General features: G+C 35.7%; 1 protein-coding gene across 2 annotated transcripts in view; it reads left to right on the top strand.

The window, feature by feature from the left end:
• Positions 1–14,761, top strand: part of ppp4r4 (protein phosphatase 4, regulatory subunit 4) — a 39,325-nt gene that overhangs the window by 10,727 nt on the left and 13,837 nt on the right. For both annotated transcript variants that reach the window (XM_056481104.1, XM_056481105.1), the window contains exons 3-10: positions 7,258–7,360; positions 7,456–7,603; positions 7,903–7,976; positions 8,090–8,196; positions 8,782–8,889; positions 9,354–9,475; positions 11,773–11,895; positions 11,974–12,137. In XM_056481104.1, coding sequence (XP_056337079.1) covers positions 7,258–7,360; positions 7,456–7,603; positions 7,903–7,976; positions 8,090–8,196; positions 8,782–8,889; positions 9,354–9,475; positions 11,773–11,895; positions 11,974–12,137 — 949 coding nt within the window. The remainder of the gene's footprint in view (positions 1–7,257; positions 7,361–7,455; positions 7,604–7,902; positions 7,977–8,089; positions 8,197–8,781; positions 8,890–9,353; positions 9,476–11,772; positions 11,896–11,973; positions 12,138–14,761) is intronic.

A 14,761-nucleotide genomic window follows, 5' to 3' on the forward strand; every position in this document is an offset into this window, starting at 1 on the left:
TTCAACATATATATTGGCCAGATTTCTTTATTAGTAGCAAATGTTTTCCTTGTAATTGTTTTTACTTTTTTCTACAGTGCATTTATTGATTACTTTTCTACATACTTACAGTTGATATCAAAATTATTAAATCCTCTTGGAACTTTTTTTCTTTTTTAAATATTTCCTAAATAATGTTTAACAGAGCAAGGAAATTTTCACAGTAAGTCTGATAATATTTTTTTCTTCTGGGAAAAGTCTTATTTGTTTTATGTCGGCTAGAATAAAAGCAGTTTTTAAAAGCCATTTTAAGGTCAAAATTATTAGCCCCTTTAAGCTATTTTTTTTTCGATAGTCTACAGAACAAACCATCGCTATACAATAACTTGCCTAATTACCCTAACCTGCATAGTTAACCTAACTAACCTAGTTAAGCCTTTAAATGTCATAAGCTGTATAGAAGTGTCTTGAAAAATAGCTAGTAAAATATTATTTACTGTCATCATCAGTAAAAAAATCTTCCCTCCGTTAAACTGAAATTGGGGGAAAAAATTTACAGGGGGGCTAATAATTCAGGGGCTTTAATAATTCTGACTTCAACTGTATATTTCTTCACCTGAGTTACAGAATAAATGATGAGCACAACTGAACAGAATTGTCCATTTGGAAACTTAGGAATGAAATGTTTGTTCTCAGACAGACTGCACAGCCTGTGCTCTTCAGTTTTTTTCCGGCATCATCATTGTTGGGGTTGGAGCGATTAGTGTGACTGCCAAATGTAAACTAATTGCTAAGTGGGCTTTGTTTAGGTTTCATTACAGTCCTGCTGGCTCAACAATTAACTGCCGACTCGTTTCTTTTGGAGAGGGAGAAATCAAACAGTGTGTCACTTTTTGCCACTGCATGTCTTTACTGTCTCTCTTCTAACCTTTTTTGAAACATAGATAGAGCACTCCAAACAGATTTACAAAAGAAGGCATATTAGAATAGAAAACACAATATAAAATTGCTGATGGTACAAGAGGAAGGCTTGGTTCTTCATATATTTCTTGAACGATTTAAGATGATTTGGTAGATTCTGTATCTTTTAATCATGATAAATGATTTCTGGCTAATTTGGTTCTTCACATCAGTTTTCACCAGGAAATGAGATCTGAGGGCGACGCAGTGGCGCAGCAGGTAGTGCTGTCACCTCACAGCAAGAAGGTCGCTGGTTCAAGCCTCGGCTGGGTCAGTTGGCGTTTCTGTGTGGAGTTTGCATGTTCTCCCTGCGTTCGCGTTTTCTCCGGGTGCTCCGGTTTCCCTCACAGTCCACAGACATGCCATACAGGTGAATTGGGAAGGCTAAATTGTCAGTAGTGTATGAGTGTGAGTGAGTGTGTATGGATGTTTCCCAAAGATGGGTTGTGGCTGGAAGGGCATCCGCTGCGTAAAACATGTGCTGGATAAGTTGGCGGTTCATTCCGCTGTGGCAACCCCGGATTAATAAAGGGACTAAGCCGAAAAAAACATGTGCTCATGTTTGTAGTGAAGGGAAGAGCTATCAATTAAGGCTGTTTGTGTCAGGGCTGCACGATAGATTGAAAAATGATCGTTAATGTGGTAATAGTATATGCGGTGTTCATATCACAGAGAGTTTTTTAGATCAGAAAAATATCAATTCTTACCTGTTTATTTTAGTATGATGATCATTACATAAATAAATAATAATTTTTTTAAAAAAGGTAATAAAAATGGGTTTTCTCACTATCAATTTCTCACTATACTCAATAAATTATACTATATTTTTGTCAAAAGTAAAGTATTTAGCAATTTATATAGTTTTGGCTTTAAAACAGATTTTATATGTGATAGTATTCAAGTTTCATAATCCTGTGGCATAAGGCATAACTGGCTATTTAAATTAATATTGCATCAAAAAGCTTTTTGATGTTTGAGAAGATTTTGCATTAAATCACCTGAATATTTTAGAATATAGTTATGAGTATATTGGCCATGTCTATTATTATCATAGAAATTGTCATACTAAAGCTAGGGCAGTACTTTTTTCAAAGTTCAAGTTTGGATCTAAAATGTCCATTTTGGTGTCTTAAAAGTATATATTTGCACCTGAAGTGTACATATTCATTACTAAAAAGTAATATTGTGTTTTAGTACTAAAAGGTACCACCTCATGACTTTTTTGTGTATTTATGTGAGTGTAGATTACAATTAAATTATTTTGATAAATTGTTTGTTTCTTTACAAATTATTTTACAATATAGATTTTCCTCCATTTTAATACAGTACTCTTTATTATATCAGCAGTTAGTACATATCAGCTTTCAGTATCACCTTTGCTTCAAATGACAATCTAATCCTGTTTTAAAATAAACCTGCTCCCAAGCAGGTTTCAGCTTATAGACCTGCTGCTATGACAACAACTCATGGATGAGTTTTGAAGAACTAAACTATCCTGGATCATGTCAAATCATCAATAATCAAATCCAGCTACCGAATAATCCATGTATTAAGAACAGACCCCTGTGTGTAACAGTGTGTAATCTAACACCACAGATACAAAGTTGGTTAAGACATGATTTTTGGGCATTAAAATATGCTTCAATACCAGTCAATTAAACACTGCACAACTTAGTAAATTGAATAGCGTTTAAACATTTAAATGTTCTTCTTCCATACATTTTATATCTGAAGAGTTGCCAAAAGAAATCCTTGCACTGTTCCCTTTTCATACAGAAGTTTCCAGACACAAGGTGAAGTGTTTCCAAAATAGGCCTTTCTAAACATATTATGTAATGTAAACTCCCATAGGAAATGGATACAATCAAGTGCAGAGGAAATGGAGATGATTGTTTTTAAATCTTGGAGTGATTTGCTTTTCATATTTTCTCATGAGAAATATATCAGTGTAATATAAGACGTATATCATTTGTCTCCTCTGGAGAATCTGATCTGGTTTGCCAGTCTGTGATCAATAGTCTAGAATTTAAGCATTGGATTATTTGTAAATAAAATTCCTCCAGCCAATGGTTATTTATTTTAATGTATTGTACTCCTTTTTTTTAGCTTCATTGTTTATGTTAATAGTTATCTCATTATTTAGAATGAGACAAAAAAACAAATTCTAAAAGGGTCAAAATGTTCTGGGCTGAGGCCACTGTGTATCGTTCACTCACCAGGGAAATCTAATTACAAATGCGAGCGTAGCTCTTTTTACTTTCTGACCACTTTCCAGGTAGAACCTGGCCGGAGCAAACAGAAACTCGAGGCTCACGGCAGTGGGATTGTGTTTCCAAACCCTTCAGCACCTGGTCTTTAGCTGATTATGTCTTTCGTCTTCCTATACATACCAGCTGCTCTTTTCTCCGCACGATGCCTCTGTCATTAAGGTGCCGCACATTATTGACCATATTCAAGAAGTGCACAAAGCATGACCGCTTTACTCTCTTCTTAGACAAACTTGGCATCAGGTCAGGCTGTTTCTTGGTTATTAAATAACCGTCTGCTAACAAAGGACACAGGAGGACAACCTATCCCTGAAAAAGTAATGAATACCTGTTTATAGTCCATTATTTAGAACAACAGCACGCATGAGAGACTGATAGACATGAGTGTTTGGAGAGAGGAGAACGTCTGGGAGGTTGAGCTGCACTGAGCTTGCTTGAATGGTAGAAACAGCTACAGCACAATGGTTCTATAAATATTCAGAGCATGTAGGCGTTTCCTTCACCTTTATGGCTACTTCACTTGCACATTTCATCCAAAATAAAATAGCTAAGCTGTTGTAAAATGTATAGGTGCACAAAAATATCAATGGTCTTTGTCTTCTTAATTGACCAAGTGGGCTGGACTTCATTCTGACATGTATTGGTGCAAACTGGTGTGATTGGTGTGATATTATGATCATTATGTAGAATAAAATGCTCAGTTTATTTCCTGTGTGGCTGTACTTTATTTTAGTCAAACAGACTGTTCAAAACTAGGGATGTAGCGATTTACCATGGTTGAAAATCGATTCAAATATGTGATGATTCAAACAGGTAGAAATGTTGAACGAATCGAGATACATAGTTTGAACAGAGGGGGCGCTGTGTTTACAGGCACAAACTCGTTTTACCTGCACATCAGAGGTGAGGCGGCAGAGTAAAAGGACAGCGGTAAAGTCCACCAGACAAAACACAAATTGTGCAAATTCTGCGAAAAGACGTTTACTTACACTAACAGAACAACGAATATGATGTCGCAGACGAGGGTTGGGGAGTCGCTGAAGAAAGTGAAGTGCGGGGGTGTGTGTGAGGAGGGGGATCAGTAAAATCAGGTGCCAGATCAGATTTCAGAGGTGCCAGATCGGGCTTGTTCCGGCACAAATTAAGCCCTGCTTGTACTAATTAATTATACAAGTAATATTAATTATTCACCTTAATAATCATGTTCAACTCCTGTCTTTATTCAATTCAATTCACCTTTATTTGTATGGCACTTTTACAATGTCCTGCTAAATAATTAGCAATTAATTATCCTGCTAAATAATTAGAAATCTGTTTTTTTATGCCAGTGGCTGCTCTATGGTTTAGGAAAGGTTTACCTCTCCACACCAGCCATCTCAGTCTCCAGTGAACGTTTTTTTAGCAAGGGACATTGTAAATGTGCAAAGACATCAGCTTATGCCAGAAAACTTAGATATGCTGATATTTCTTTTTTAAAATGTCAAATCCCAGCACAGTCACACTTTTGGTTTGTTTAAATTAATGAGTCTTTAGTTTGTATTATTACAATACATTTTTTTGGAATTTATTTGTTTTTAAAATTGCAATTTGATTAGGTTAGAAAATATATTATTTTGCAAAAAATGAGCTGCATTTAAGAAAAAATTAAAGGGCTCTTTACCTTAAATTTGTTTCAAATAATTTTGTTAAATTGTGAATAAATTGTATTCTGAGATTAGTATCATGAATCGTATCGAATTGTGAATTGTTACATCCCTAGTCTAAACCAATAAGTCATCTTATAACTTATATAGCTGTATTGGTCATTAGTCACTTTCCTGAAATAGGACCCTTAACAGGGCTTAATAAAACAGTGCCACTACCTGGAATAAGACCATCTTGTGGATGGACAACCTCAAAAGCTGATAGATGCCGACACGCTGTACCTTTGAAATGATAAATATTTGAAATAGTCACTATCCTCATAAATAAACTATATAGTTGCAATCTAAACAACTACATTCTAGTCTAAAAAAGACATAAAGGTACATTATGTTGCCCAACAGCTGCAATATTTGTCAAACTGTAGTGAGTTTATTCATCTGCTGTCACTCTATGTGAGTGGAGTAATACAGAAGTGTGAGGAGGCTGTACGAGTTCTGATATTGCACAATATCCCATTGTTGCACATTTCTGCTGTGGTATTGGCTCTTAGATCATTTTAGAGTACAAAAGTCCAGAGCTTATCATTGTTTTTGACATAAATGTTATCACGATTCGATATAATATCGTTTATCGGCCCAGCCCTAATTGGTTAAATATGTGGCTCTCATCTAAAACAGTTAAACGATTCAGTGCCACTTTAAATTTTTTAACAAGACTTCATAGCTCTTTGTATTGGCTGGTTATTGTTTGTGAATATACTGTAGTCTAGACAATACATGTAAGTGCTCATAAAGCTGAGGTGATGAAAGAAGCATATGTCTCCTAGAGACAAGATAATGCACATAGAAGGAAAAATCATACATTTTATGTTTCAGCTTAAGTGCGGGGCACAGCTGTAGTTCACTGGCATTTAAAACATTTATTGTATATGGAGTGCATTTAGCAGAAACTCTTATGCAAAGCAACTTGTGTGCAATGTGCTTTGGATTCATGTAAGACCATTGTTATCAACAGATGGCCAGCATGCAACTCGAAAGCGTCATCTGCTACAGAAGGAAGGAAAAACTTCCTGTACAAATGCGAAAGCAAGTGTTAATTAGAACAAAGAAACACTACAGTACATACACATAGTGCAACTTACAAACAATAAAGTATTGTTGAAATGTTGTTTCAACCTTGTGTCTAAAGTGACCAGTGATAATATATAGCAATATTTCACTGCTATGAGTTTGATATTGCATTTATACAACAGTTTGACGGCATAATCATATATATAAAAAAGAAAATCAAACACGGAGAGTCTAAAAATTCTTTTGTATGAGGAACTACTTTTTTCCGTCATTCATTCACATCTGCATCTGACAACAAAACAGCACAAACCGTTGCTACTTCACAAACGTCACTTTAGAGCTAGTATTTGAATGATTCTCTAGCGTAATATCTAGTCTCACTCTCAATGCAGTACAATTATATGGTGTAAATACAGCACTACAACATACAAAAGAGAGAGATTACTTACAATGTCAATTACTAGTTTAATAATGATTTGATAAGCTGTAGTTTGAAAATTTTCTCCTTTAACAGCTTAACAATGTGGACAATGTCAACAGCTGATGGATGTTGACGCAATGTACCTCCGAAATTATAAATATTTTAAAATAGGCACTATCCTTATAAATAAAACATAGTTGCAATCTAAACAACTACATTCTCACTTAAAAAAAGCCTAAAAAGCACATGATGTTGTCCAACAGCTGCAATATTTCTCAAACTGTACTAAGTTTATTCCACTGCTGTCACTCTGTGTGGGCGGAGTAATACAGAAGGGTGAGAAGGCTGTAGTAGTTCTGATATTGCAAAATATCGCATCAGAATATCACTATCAGCCAATCAGATTCGAGAACCAGACAGAACTGTTGTATAAATATACAGTTGCAGCCAGAATTATTAGCCCCCTTTGAATTTATTTTTTCTTTTTTAAATATTTTCCAAATAATGTTTAACAGAGCAAGGAAATTTTCACAGTATGTCTGATAAAGTTTTTTTCTTCTGGAGAAAGTCTTAATTGTTTTATTTCAGCTAGAATAAAAGCAGTTTTTAGTTTTATATGAAACATTTTAAGGTCAAAATTATTAGCCCCTGTAAGCTAATTTGTTTTCGATAGTCTACAAAACAAACCATCATTATACAATAACTTGCCTAATTAACCTAACTAATAATTCTGGGGGGCTAATAATTCTGACTTAAACTGTATACATACATATATACATATCATGTTGTACATGAAGTAATTAATTTAAGTACAGCAGCCATTTTAATGTATTATAATTTTTTGTGATATAGCTTGTAGCCTCATATCATTATTTACCATTGTTCATATCATCAGCCATATTTCTGTGTTGTTCAGTTCTGGTGAGGATATCCAGCGGGCCAGTGTGATAATCAACCTGCCAATCCTGGTGCGTCAGAACCCAGCAGAGACCTTTCGCAGGGTGGTGCCAAAAGTCAGGGTAGGTTAAACAGTGGTTCATTCATCGCTTCTTTTAATGTTGAGATCCTTTTTTGAGTTCTATGATCATACAGAGCTCCTCTTCTACCCCAACAGGAAGTGCTCCATGTAGCTGGAGCAGATATGCAGCTTGCCGCAGCAGGATCTTTCCTCACCGTTCTCCAAGATGACATTGTCCTCATCCAGACACACACCCACTCAATCTTGCAGATAGTTCTTCTAAATCTTGACCACAGGGACACAGGTTGAAACTCTTTGAGAAAATATGTAGAAATATAGAAGTAAATTGGAGTAATTTTGACATCCTCTTGGAATTAGTGCTTGAATCAATGAGTCTTTAATATTTGCAGTCTTGTGATTGATAGGCAATTTAACACAAAACTTTTAAAAAATTTTGGATCAGTAAAGCTTTGTACTTATAAAAACATGAGACTCATAAATAAATAATACTTTTTGATCCCAAATTATTTAACAACAGAGTGAAATAAATGTATTTCTTCATGTCAAGGACACAACCAGCTATTTTGTCTTTATTTTCATTAGTGGTCAGCAGTGCTTGGTTGGAGACATTGCTGTCAGCAATCGATGCTTTACCTAAGGAAACCATTAGACAAGAGGTAAGGACAGCTCCATTATTTCTCCTGCATGTCATTTGTAAAACCCATAGGATAGATTCTAACTGTTTAATGCGAATTGACATTCAGTTTGCTTTGGTTGACTGTTTGCACAGATTCTGAGTCCTCTGTTATCAAAGCATCAGCTCTCTCAGTCTATTCCGGCACGTCTGGCCAGCTGTCGCATCTTAGGAAAAGTTGTTGGCAAGTTCGAGTCATCAATGTGAGTATATCAGTGGACCAGAATGATTTTTTTTTTGTACTATGCCTTATATGGCATACTTAGTAGTATTTATGAAAAGTAACCTTTAAATAACATAGTATACTGTGCAGATATCACATTCAGCCAGGCAGTTTTTTTCTCTTAATAATTAAAATCATCACAATAAATTCACCAAGACTGAAAATTCTGACATTAATAACTCACCCTTTACTTGTTCCAAACTTGTTTTACTTTCTTCTTTCTGTTGAACACAAGAGAAAATATATTAATGAAAGCTTTAAACCTGTAACAATTGACTTCCATAGCATTTGTTTTTCCTACTATAGAAGTCAATGGTTACAGGGTTTCAGCTTTCATCAAAATATCTTCTTTTGTGTTTAACTGAATAAAGAAGCTCATAAGGAATAAATAATTTTTTTTGGGGTAAACTATGCCTTTAAGTGTAAGATATGCAACAAAATAAAAAATGAAACAATTCAGGAAGGGGTAAATGTTTTTTCACAGCACTGGTCAAAGCTTCAAAGCTACAAATACATTTCGTTGCTTATTTGCCGACTTAAATTTTCTACTACATGTACTCTGCAGAGTGAAGAAGGACCTTTTGCCACTGATCAGGTCGTTGTGTCAGGACGTAGAGTACGAGGTGCGCGCCTGCATGTGCCGCCAGCTGGAGAACATCACCAGGGGAATTGGGTAAAGAGATAAAGCACAGAGACATTACAAAGAACATTTAGTTTTCTGAATATCTAATGCTGCCAAGAATAAATGGCATAATCTTCTATGGAAGACTCCTGAACTTTTCTATACAAGAAAGGTCATTTTAATTCTATACAGTTAAACATGATATATTGTGGTATGTACAGTATAAAGTATTTTGGACAGATTTGTTATTCTGTATTATGAACTTGCTATTGTTTTCGCCACTTCTTTGAAATATGAGACATTTTGTTTAATATTTGACATATTGGCTTATTTGTTGACATATTTGTTTAGGGATGCATGTTTTTAGCAGTGTGAAAGTCCGATTCTAAAACTTAATCGCTTCTTTTATTACAATAAAGCCGATTTAAATATAAATAATATGTGCAGCAAACATGCATGTGTTTGTTTTCATCAGTGAGCACAGATTTATTTGACTATATTTGTCTGTATACTAGGCTTGACCACACTAAGGGTGAAGTGCTCCCAGAACTGGTTGAACTGGCTCAAGATGAAGCCAGTACTGTGAGACTAGCAGCTTTCGACACAATCATCAACCTCTTAGAGATGTTTGACAGTGGTAAGCCAATAATGGAATTTATCTCATAATTTACTTACCTTTAAGCCATCCTAGGTGTATATAGTCTGTGCAAAAGGTAGTCAAAGGTGTACCTGGAGATGTTGCTTGGTCCTCACACTACTTATGACAGATCTACATGCATGTTCAGATCTAAATGATCGATTTTGCAATATTTTGAAATATATTTTGCCATAAATAATATTTTTATATGTATGTGCACAAAAGAAAGCCCTGATTGACATTATCTGAGGGAACACACAGACCAAGTTTATTTTACATTATTCCTCCAAGCCACAAGGCCATGTTCTGCTCCTTTTGACTCATATTTAAATGAATTATATTTGAGGTAACATACTAAATACTGGCACCGCTACTTACAAAACAAACAATTATAACAAAAACAAGTGCATAATTTTACACGACACACACGCATTTTGAACGTATTTGTAGTAATTGTGTTATCAATAAGTACATTTACATGGACACCAATAATGCGATTTTAATATGATTAAGACAATACTCTGATTACGAGTCTACCATGTAAACAGCGATTTTTGATTAATTTAATCTGAATAAGGTCATAATCGAATTAAACAAATCGAATTAAGACATGTGGAGTATGCCGATTTTGGTCGCATTATTGAAGTGCAGTACATTGTGTAGGATATTCACCTCATTTTTCGACAAGATCTATACACACACGACTGTTTGACACTATTCACTGCACCTACTGAGTCAGTGAAGGACCACAGACACCTGGGGCCTCATTTATCAATGCTGCATACGCACAAAAACTTTGCATACGCCAGATTTCATGCTCACGTTTGGATTTACTAACGCTAAAATTAACGTGAGAATGTCCGTTGGTCCAAGCCAACTTCATGTCTGGCGTATGTGCATTCCTTGTGTGTGTTTGTTTTATTTCCATTGGCGACTCCTAGAGGCAATTATGTTAAATTGCACACTACAAAGTATCTTTGAGCCATGCAATGTCAGCTGTATGGGACAGGATCATCCGCATGTCTGGTATATAAGGTTTCCATACCATGCAGTTGACCAGCCAAACATTAAAGCGCAATTTGCAGCGCCATCTGAAGACGAATTTTCATACGTGAATCAGAAACAATTCCATTCAATAAATGTGCAAATAATGTGTGATACTCAAATGCACTTAACATAATACACACTTATTAATGATACCTACTTGTCTTCCTCATGATGAAGAGTAGGCAAAATCTAATATGTAATGGGGAAAAAAAGAAGAATGAGTTCCCGTGCACTTTACTAGCTACGCCACTCACGCTGCTGTTTGCAGCTCTTAATCAAAAAGCATCTCATGTAAACACCTCAATCATATTATTGTCTTTTTCAGATTAAGGCAAATCATTTGATTACTGATGTCCATTTAAACGTAGTCAATGATGCATGGAGAAATTCCTTTTGTTCACTAACAAGGTTCCAATTATAAACTTTTAATTCTTATATGTCATCACAGTGAAACAACAGTTTTGAACCTGCTTGTGACTTATGATTAGATTTCTGTTCTGAAATGTTATGAAGATAAGTGCATATTTCCACATAGGCTCATTCTAAAAGCGTAGCCCTTTATACCCACATAGAAAAATTTCTCTGGCCCAGATCTGGCCCACACATTCAGTTTTTGCTTGGCCCACATGCCACAGTGAAGTACGGTACATGACTGGACCAAGCTTGGCTTCCAAACAAGAACAGCGGCCTCTGGTGGGTTTACGTAAGAACAGCAGGTGCGAATGGCACTTGCGAGAGAAATTTGAGATCTTAAAAATACACAGCGGCCTCTGGAGGATTCGCGAAAACAAAAACTGCAAAAAAACGTAGCTCCTAGGATGGATTTGGCGGTCTCCAGAAATGTTAATAGGGGTACGTTTTCAGAATGAGCCTGGGTTGGCATATTTATTATGTTTCATTTACTAATTTTAACATAACATTTCAAAAAAATTGGAAAACAATTCAGTTGTCTTTTATACAGTAATGTGATTGTCTCACTGCAGAAGTATGATAATATCATAATTTTTTGTCTAATTAAAATATTACCCTATTATTACCCCATGATGATACACCTTAAATTTAATATCATAATTTCTGCCCTTGAACCCAAGTTCTGTATCATATTACCAGACACAACTCCACTCTGTATTTCCATAGCTTTATGTTGCATGTTGGGATATCAGATTCAGATACTGGCAAGTGGCTCTTTTGTGAAAAGATGGTGTCTCACACTCTTTCCGTCAACCTCTCACCCTCCCTTCTTTTCACAGATGACAGGACTTGTGTCATATTTCCCTTGGTGAAGGCATTCTGTGAAAAATGCTTTAAAGGGGATGAGGCGGTTCTGGCCTCCCTGTCCTTTCAGTATGGAAAGCTTTGTCATGGACTTTCAGGTGAGGCACTTTCTGAAATATTCTACAATGCCAGCCACTGAGCCGTGTCATGCATTTTTCTACCTTTTGTTTGAACAGAGTCTTTTACTGATGAGCAGCACCTCTGGTTTCTGGAGTTTTATAAGAAGCTGTGCTGTCTGGGTCTACAGCATGAAAACGGGCATTGCGAGAGCCAGCCATACCCGCTGGAGCTGGAGAACAAATACGCCCTAGTGCGCAGGAACTGTGCCTACAACTTTCCTGTGAGTTTTCTGCCTTGCATCCATATGCAGAGCCCCTGGAAGGGAGTAAATGCTACTGCACAGTGCTTTCAAAACTGTTCAGAATGCAAATTTAGTCATGTACACAGTGTACGTGTACTGCAGTGCACATTGATTTGGAGAGAAGAAAAGCAGACACTGGGCAAGGTTAAACCTTTCTAGTGTGCATGTGTTAAATACTTGTAATCAAGGACGCTATCATATAGAGACTGTGACTTTTAATGCATTTTATCTGCATTCAAGTCAGATTTCAGTCAGATTTAATCCATAGTTTGACCTACTAGCCTTTGCCTTGGGCTTGTCCTCCTGGAAATGAATTTTGGAGTCTTCTGAAAGATTACAGAGACTGTAACATATTAATATCATTTTGAATAATAACGTAACTGTTTGTAATGGTTATAAAGGTCAAAATCACAGTCAAAAATGAACTTTTACTTACTATTTACTCACCCTCAAGCGGTTCCAAACTTTTATTAAACCTGTTAAACACAAAAGATGATATATTTGAAGAAAACTGAAAACCTGTAACCATTAACTTCCATGGTAGGAGAAACATGTACCATGGAAGTTGATGGTTACAGGTTTCCAGCTTTCTTCAATAAATCTTCTTTCAAGAGTTCACACTTAGCTGATGATTGATAATAAAGCTTGTTTGGCATGCTTTCCCAGGATCGAGCCCTGGGCTCCCTCCTGTTGCAGGGCGAGAGGGGAGTTTGAGCTCAGGTAGATCTCGATAACTCCCCCTCATGCATATTGTAGCTTAGTGTCAGATATGGATGCTGAGAAGGTGTACTCAGAGCTTGGCTAAAAATATTTTGGATTATTTGTTTAGGGTGCTTGTTTTTAAACTGTGGGAGGAAACCGGAGGACCAAGGGAAAACCCATGTGAGCACGAGGAGAACGAGCAAAACTACGCACAAAAATGTTGCCTGGTTTGGAAAGGAATTAAATCAGGGGCATTCTTGCTGTGAGGCAACAGTGCTAATCACTGGCCACCGTGTCGCCCATTTGAAAGAAGGAAAAGTATGGTGGGGGGGGGGGACTTCAAGACAAAGATATTGAGATGAGAAAAGTCTGGTTATTTATAGTGAGTTAAGGATCGTCTGATAGGGTAATTAGTCATGAGCTAAAGTTGGAACAGCTGTGAACAATCATAAGCATTTGATCCTCTTTGTTTATAAATAAACTTCACTTTGTGTTTACCGGAAGAAATAACTGAATGTTTGGAAGCAGTAAATGGTGACAGAATTTACAATTTTGGATGAACTATCCCTTTAAAAGAACACTAGGTGAATTTTGCGATGTTAATATTTTAAAGCACCAAAACAAACATACCAACAACCCAACAGGACCTTACACTTGATTGGCAGGTGTGTTTTGAGACTCGATTCAACAAAAATCTCTTTCAAATAATGCTTAGTGCACCTTTAAGTTTTAAATATAGTAGTGCATAATTGCAGTTTCATTTCCATAACTGATCTACTAATTGATGCGTCACAAATTTGTATAATGCCAGCCCATGTTCCTTGTTGGCTGCCTGTAATATCTATTTTGACCCATCCTTAAACACTTCAAGTTGTTTGTATTGCTAACATTATGTTGAGACAACGTTTATTATGTGAGAATTCACCAAAAAAATAAATGCATTTTTAGTGGTGACCAATATAAATGCATCTAATTGGCCATTGTGTTTATAAGCTCAATAGAAATGTGTTTGATTGGTTATTCTCCAAATTGCAAAATATTAAATCTCGTGCACATTATACAGCTCTAAATGAATTCATACTCTTGGAAAAGTCTTAATAAGTGCTTCCTTTTAAATATTGTTTTATAAAATGTTGTTTTAGGACTCTTTTATGTTTTTAAAGTTTTCTGATTGTTTTAATTATTAGAAAGCCTTTTGACATTTTCAGGCACAGTTCTCTATTTTTAACGTCTGTCAGTGAAGGAAAAACTTTTAGAATAGCTCAGCGGCTCATTTGAGGAAATAGGACCTCTGACTGCTCCATCATCAACGTCTAAAGTGCTCCTTTGTTGTTAGTGAAGTTATTTATAGCTGCAGTCACTCTGAATAAATCTGCGAACAGTCTGAGATGAAGGTGGCTGAAAGTTGCATCTATCAAACCATTCCCACTTTTAATGGCTTAAAGTAGATTCATATAAAGTCAAGTATACCAAAAATGAAGATTCTGATGTACACTACAGAGTTTGTAATCATTAATATGGTTTAAAGACAAAGTTCACACCAAAATTTAAATGTACTGACTATTTATTCTCATATAGGGTGAGTAAATGATGACAGAATTTTCATTTTTGGGTGAACTATCCCTTTGATGTTAGTATGTTCACTAAGAATGCATTTATCTGATCACATTATAATAAAAATATTAATAATGTGAGATAACATTTATATTTAGAATAACTGTTTTCTATATGCATATATTTTAAAGTGTATTTATTCTTTTTTGTTTATTCGTTGTAAAGATCTAGCTTAAAAGATCAACGTGATCATCAATCAGGCTGCAAGAAATGTGCTAACATCAAGTTTTTCAGTCCATAAATATTTAAAAAAAAAATTTAGGATTATTACTCCAATCTTCAGTGTC

Source organism: Danio aesculapii, chromosome 20 (genome assembly GCF_903798145.1).
Source record: "Danio aesculapii chromosome 20, fDanAes4.1, whole genome shotgun sequence".
Lineage (NCBI taxonomy): Eukaryota > Metazoa > Chordata > Actinopteri > Cypriniformes > Danionidae > Danio > Danio aesculapii.